We start from the raw sequence: 7,183 nt of genomic DNA, 5'->3' as shown, positions 1-7,183 counted from the left end.
AGAAAATAGAAAGGTGGGATTGTCAGAGACTAGGGGAAGGGGGAAATGATGAGTTATTATTCAACAGTATGGGGTCTCAGTTTGGGAACATGAAAAAGTTCTGGAGACGGATGGTGGTGATGGTAGCACATCAATGTGAATGTACTTAATGCCACTGTGTATCATATATACAACTAAAAATGTTGTGTCTATTTTGTTTTGTCTGTTTTACCACAATCAAAAAGTATGTCAGAAACTTCTCCAAAGTTTTGTTCATATAATTTCAAAAATCAAATAAAATTAATATATATTTTATTTCTATTGTAACTTTGACAATATTGATGTGCCAAAATTGGAGAGTATTTTTAAAAATTTTATCATGTAGTTTAATTTTATATATTTCTGATTTTCCTGGTATATAAAATGCTAAAAAAAAAAAAAAAATGATTTGGATTGAGAATATCCATTATAATGTAAACAAGATATATTATAGTAGACCCCAATATATATCCAGGGTGTCTTTTAAAAAATTACCAGAAGTAATAGAATAACCAGGATGGTGCTATTAAACTTTTAAAGAGGAGGTAATTTTTAATTAAACTATTGTAGGAAAGAAGGAAAAATTTTTAATTCTTTTTATGAAACAAGAACAACATTGATGTACCTGGCCAAAAAAATTACACAGAAAGAAAAAACAGCTCAATCTCATTTATTAATGTTAATTAAGAATGTTATGACCAAGTGAGTATTATTCCACAAATGCAAAAATGATTTAATACTAGGAAATAATTTATCCTATTAATAGATATTCAAAGAAAACCCATAGAATCATTTTTAGTGATGCTGAAAAAGGACTTGAAAAAAATTCTAAAACATTCTTGGTTTAAAAGAATTCCATAAAACATAAATCAATGGATATATATCAAGCCAAAATAATATCATCAGACCTCACAGACAGAGACATTTTTCCTAAATCCCCAAACAGAAAACAAGAAAGTTATATTTATTATGACAACTATTATATAACATCATACTGGAGGCATTAGACATTGCAATTGCATGATTATTATAGTCAAAGGAGTGAAGTGTTCTGATTGACCAGGCCTGTGAAATGTGACGACTTCTGAGTGAGAAAGGAGAGAGGCTATTAGTTCCTCTTCAACCAAATGGAATGATTTTACTCTACACAGAGGGAGTATCAGAAAGCAGATAGGGAGTTGGCTGGTTAGTAGCACTGACGAGACCTTATGGCCCACAAAGCTGAAAATATTTACTATTTAGCTCTACACAAAAAGTTTGCCAACCCTTAATTTAGAGGCACATGATCTCCATCAACATGGCTACTTCCTCGGGTTGCAATTCTGTGAATCTCAGATTGCTTTTCTCCCATAGCTGAGAATGCAAAATTCTGTACATGTTTAGATACAAAAATAATTTTATTTAATTTTATTAGCTTTGGTTGAATTATTGGTTGCAGACTTAAGACTCAATGATCTTACATCTATATCATCTTCCATATTGACTAAAATAATATATTTTTTACCCAGCTCTAGTTTTCCAATAACAATGAAGAAACCATGAGCTATTTTCAAATATAAGAGATCTAAGCATATTTAATTTGAATGTTAGAAAATCAACAAATGTCAGCATCTGATTTGATTCATGTCTGTTTTACAAGCCAGGGGATTCTGTGGTTTACTGTTGATAATTATTTCCCCTTGAGAATTGCTATGATTATAAACTGAAATATTTTAAGGCAGGTAGAGCTCTGAGTTTATTTCCATAAAAATAGGACTCCAGTGTATGTATAATATTGGATTAAGTGGAAACCATTTTTCCTTTTCAACAGACAAGACATTATCATTGTCAGTCCTCCTGCCCTTCTCTTGCTATAACTTCCTTCTCACGAATATTTAGTCTTCTCAGAGTTGACTGGTCACATCTAGGTGTTTCCTGAGAAATTTCTGGATCTCAATCCAAGCATGTTCCTGTGCAGCTGCATGTGGGATCACCTCTCCTCCCCAGTGAACGGCTGAGCAGACACCAGGGGTCCCTGAGGCACAGCACAGTGGGGAGTAGGGAGGCTCTATCAGGTGGCCTGCCCCCGGGTAAGACAGCACAGTCCAGTTGTTCTTCCCATTTCTCTTCAGCTGTTCTGTGGCTTCCTTAGCATAGACTTTGCTGTTGATATTTTTATCTTCTTCTCCCACAATGAAGAGAAAATGTCCCTGGGCCTTTTCAATGGGAAAAATATACTGGTTGTTCACAATTCGAGTTTCCTCATAAATACCACCGAACTCTACTAACCCCAACCTGGTGAAGGATAATAATTGTATAGAGTGGGGCATGGGCTCATAGATCTGACCACGATATACCTGCGGAACACCAAGAATGAAATTGGGCCCATTAATCAGTACAGTGGCTGTGACTTGTTTTAGGTGAACAGCCATGGAAAGTCCAATCTCTGCTCCTTTGCATACAGAGACTACCCCAACGCCTGGGCCAAGCACCTGAAAATAATGGAAATGAGATGTTATTCTATCCTTCATTTAGGAAAACCCCACAATCCTGAACAACCAAAGAACTTCAATGACCAATGGGGACAAAAGTATTAATCCCACCCACATGCCCAGCTCTAGAGTTCTGGAATATATAATGTGTATTCAAAAGAAATACTCCTTCAAAAATATGTCAGCTTTTACTGATTGAATACCATGGATTCAGTCAGCATTGTGCTAGGTTCTAAGTTTAAAATGCCCTAAAGAAGCACCAGTGTAGTAGGGAAAATAAGAAAAAGTGGCTATCGTGAATAATATGAGTCAGGATATGATTCATTGGTAAACTTTGTTGCCACATTTCTGAGCTCCCTAGAAGTTCAGAGGAAAGAGCATCCTGTAAGAAGGGACTGAGAAAGAAGGTGAAATTAGTAGGATAGAGCATGGAAACTTGAACCAAGCAAGAGGATTCTAGACTTGCTTTGGTTTCTTCTTCCTTCCTTTGGAGAAAGGTTTTATAAAAGAGGCTTGGCTCAGCTTCCTCTTTCATTGTCAGTCATCAAATAAACATTTTTAGAGCATCTGCCCTTTGTTGAGCATCTGCCCTTTGTCAAGCACTGGGGGACACAGGGAGAAAGCACAATCTTGTCATCAAGGAACTAACTGCCAGATGGAGACATAGGAGAAAATAACAGATGACTAGTGTCATAATTCTATGATATAAGAATGCATATAGGCAAGGCTGCCAACCCAGATTGGCAGGGAATAAAGGCAAAATCAAAGAAAGACTCTTGGAGGAAATACAAATGAGTCCTCATATAAAAAATGGGAGCCAAGAATTAGGAAGGATATTCCATGCTGAGTGTAGCAGACACTGTTAGTTGTTTACTATGCAAGAGCCATTTTCCATAATTTGAAGGCTAACATGACCTTGATTTGGTGGGGCATATCAATGTCTCCAGCCCCAAGCGATAAATTCTGATGGATCTGAACCTATCCTCCTTTGCTACATACTTTTTCAGCCTGTCTTGTAAGGCCAGTATAATCTACCTAAAGATTTCTTTGCACATGTAAAATGTCATAGAATCGTGAAGAGAAAGCCTATGTCCCTGACCATTCGTTCCAGCTTAGGATGCTGGCATGTTGACTTCATGCCTAAAATTACCACATACATCTTGTGACCTTGAGGGTAAGGCCCCAAAATTGTAGAAAAGTCAGTCTAGTCTCTTTGACCAGAAACACCACTGAGTTTCAGAACCAAAGCTTGAAGCACCTCTCTCCTGACCTATTATACATGAGAGAATAAAACACCTTATGCTGATGTTGTTTAGGTCACTATCAGCCACTTTTCTGGGAAATATAGCCAAAATATTCCAAACGAACTCATCATGGGAGGAACACGTGCAAAATTCAGAGGGAATAAAGAGCAATCAACGCATTTAGGGAAACTCAGGTAGTTCTTTATTACTTGAATTTAGAGTGTAAGGCAGGAAATAGTAAAATAAGGCTGGAAAAGAAAACAACAACCTGATAGTGAATAGCTTTAAAAGACACACTAAGCAGTCTTGACTCTCTTCCTAATTAAAGAGGAGAATTAGGACAGATTTTAAGGATGGGTATAAGATAAGGCTGAATAAGTATGCATAAGTCAGATCCTGAACCAGTGGGGATGAAAAGAAAACGACATGTTCACAAGTTATTTATGAGTGTAAACTGTACAGCTCTCAATCACCAATTTGGTGTGGGAGTATAAAGAGAAGAAGGAGTTAGAGATGATTGTTCTCTGTGGCACAAAATAAAACCTTGATTCTCCTTGAGCACTGGCTCCTGGCAAGGACAGAGTGTCAGAGAGAAACATCTCTTGTCTAAAGCCTCAACTCTTCTCCTATATTCATCTTAATTGATCCTATATTTTCAAGGCATTTTATTAACTAATGTTTGGGGGGTTTTTCTTACTATTTAGAAAAACATGAACGAATGTACCACTTGTGCCCAGCTGACAGAAATGTGAGAAATTCTTAGGATAAGGGGGGAAAAAAAAACTTAAACAAATGGAATGAATCATATATTCTCTCTGTTTCCTACCCTGCATACTAAGAGGGGTGGCTTGAATCAGTTAAAAGGTCCTTTCAAGCTCTATAATTCTTTTATTCATTTTTATTTTTAATTGATGAAGAATAACTATATGTATTTATGGGGTACAAGGTCATGTTTCCATAGATGCATACATTGTGAAATGAGCAAATCAGGCTAATAAACATATTCATCACCTCACAAACTTATCATTTATCTGTAGTGAGAACATTTAAAATCTACTCTTTTAGCAATTTTGAAATATTATTATTATTATTATTAGCTACAGCCACCATACTATGCAATAGATCACTAGAACTTATTCCTCCTGTCTAACTGAAACTTTGCACCCTTTGACCAACATTTCCTCTTTCTCTGACCATCTCCCCTCTGTGAAATTCAATGTCTTAATATAAAAGAGAATGACAGGTGTGGCAAGGAGAGATGGGACCTCGGAATGGATTTGGCCATGGAAGATAAAGTAAGAGCAAACATAACATGGATGAACAAAAAAGGTGACTCAAATATGTGCAGACATTATCTAATTTGTTTCCAGCCTTTGGCTGAAGAGTAACTCTTGTTACAACTTCTGCCACTAAACTTGGGATCAGGGAATTTCTAGTCCTTAGAAATCACTTAAAATTAACAGAGAAATAAGACGTACAAGGAATTGAAAAATCTATGGTCTATCATCCTCTAGAAGAGACAGTGTGAATCAGGTTTAATGGAAGTACTCAGAGCCCAGGAAAGAGATCTGCTTTCTAGGTCTGGATTAGTCATTAACTAGCTGTCTATGTGACATTGGTAAGAACGATGATAGAAAAGTCACACAGTAGGCATAAAGGGAAGTGGACTAAGAAAGTAAAAAGCAGAATCATATAACATTTCCACTTCTCATCTAAGCCAAGTAGAGGGCTAGCACAATGATAACACTGCCTATCTGATCGTTCAAGGACAATTCCATTTATGCATCAAAAACAGCCATTTAAAATTTCAATACATGAGCAGATTGTCAGTAATTGTGGCTCGTCTTACTATTTGCAATCCTGATTATATTTTGGTGATCGCTGTATGAAAAATGATGTAGTACAGAGATTTAATTTTACTTCAATTCTTATTTTTTAAAAATTAGGCAATTAACAAGGAATAGTAAGCAACAACCCTATTATAGTAGCAAAGCACATGATTTAAGATTCAAAGAAGATACGTGGATTGGAAAGTTATGTTATGGCCATATTATTTTAAGGCCTCTCAAGTAACTAAAGCTTCAGACCCACTCTTCAAAGAAAAACAGACTATATGTCTGGTGAAGTATGGTGATTAGAAAATGATAATAATAATAATTGTTCACCTTTACTGAGTGCTTATTATTGCCAGGTACTGTCATAAGCACTTCTGTATTATCCCCTTTAACTTTTACAATAACCTTATGACATAGTATTACTATAACATTACTTAGTAGATGAAGAAATTGAGGATGAGACGGTCTAACTAAGTAATTTGCCCAAATTCCCTCAACCAGATGCAATGGAGCCAGAAATACAATCCATTTCTGAATTCAAAGCCAATGCCTTTTGATAACGTGATGAACAGGGGCTAACTTCCTATGCATTTTGTTTTTCTGAGCAAAAATCACTGGGTGATAGATAAGTCATGTGAATAATATGGGCATGTAATAGAATTTCAAGTTCACTGAAGGAGAATCATACTTAAAAGTTAGGAGAAGTCACAGAATATTATGGTTATTAAAAAACAGGCACTTAAACCTACTGGAAAGGGGAATATTACCTTAGGATGTCTCAAGAGAAAGTCTGCAGCTTCCTCAAAATACTCCAAATCTGTTTCTTCTAGTTTGGGGGGCAGGTCATCATAGTGAAAATAANGGTCTAACTAAGTAATTTGCCCAAATTCCCTCAACCAGATGCAATGGAGCCAGAAATACAATCCATTTCTGAATTCAAAGCCAATGCCTTTTGATAACGTGATGAACAGGGGCTAACTTCCTATGCATTTTGTTTTTCTGAGCAAAAATCACTGGGTGATAGATAAGTCATGTGAATAATATGGGCATGTAATAGAATTTCAAGTTCACTGAAGGAGAATCATACTTAAAAGTTAGGAGAAGTCACAGAATATTATGGTTATTAAAAAACAGGCACTTAAACCTACTGGAAAGGGGAAAATTACCTTAGGATGTCTCAAGAGAAAGTCTGCAGCTTCCTCAAAATACTCCAAATCTGTTTCTTCTAGTTTGGGGGGCAGGTCATCATAGTGAAAATAAGCCAAGGCCAAGGATATAAAGCCACGACTGGCCAGAAGACTGGCCCGGAATTCTAGCAGTCCACCAGTACCACCAAACAAATCAATTACCCCTGGGAAACGGCCTTCTCCTGAAAAAGAACAAAACAAGACAGAATAGTGTATGAAGGGAAGGTGAGAAAAAGGTAATAAAAATACGAGAACACAAAGAGGAAATGCATCACAAATTTTGGAATTAATACATAAATTTTCAAACAGAATCCCCAGATTTTCAGCCTCGTATCTGGGGCAGAATTAAGGCCTATTGAATATATAATGGAACACTATATTTGGAAGTTTGATTAGGAACCACTGACATGTTAATTCCTGCAGAAAAG

General features: G+C 36.3%; 1 protein-coding gene across 1 annotated transcript; it reads right to left on the bottom strand.

The window, feature by feature from the left end:
- Positions 1 to 672: 672 nt before the first annotated feature.
- On the bottom strand, positions 673 to 6,937 carry LOC103607004 (bile acid-CoA:amino acid N-acyltransferase-like; the record flags this gene model as incomplete). The annotated part of the gene is made up of 2 exons (XM_008591560.1): positions 673 to 2,489; positions 6,735 to 6,937. Coding segments are annotated over 2 exons (791 nt in total), but the record flags the coding sequence as incomplete, so codon positions are not given.
- Positions 6,938 to 7,183: the final 246 nt, after the last annotated feature.

This window comes from Galeopterus variegatus, unplaced genomic scaffold (assembly GCF_000696425.1).
Source record: "Galeopterus variegatus unplaced genomic scaffold, G_variegatus-3.0.2 Scaffold7034, whole genome shotgun sequence".
Lineage (NCBI taxonomy): Eukaryota > Metazoa > Chordata > Mammalia > Dermoptera > Cynocephalidae > Galeopterus > Galeopterus variegatus.
This window is presented reverse-complemented; position numbering and strand designations above follow the sequence as displayed.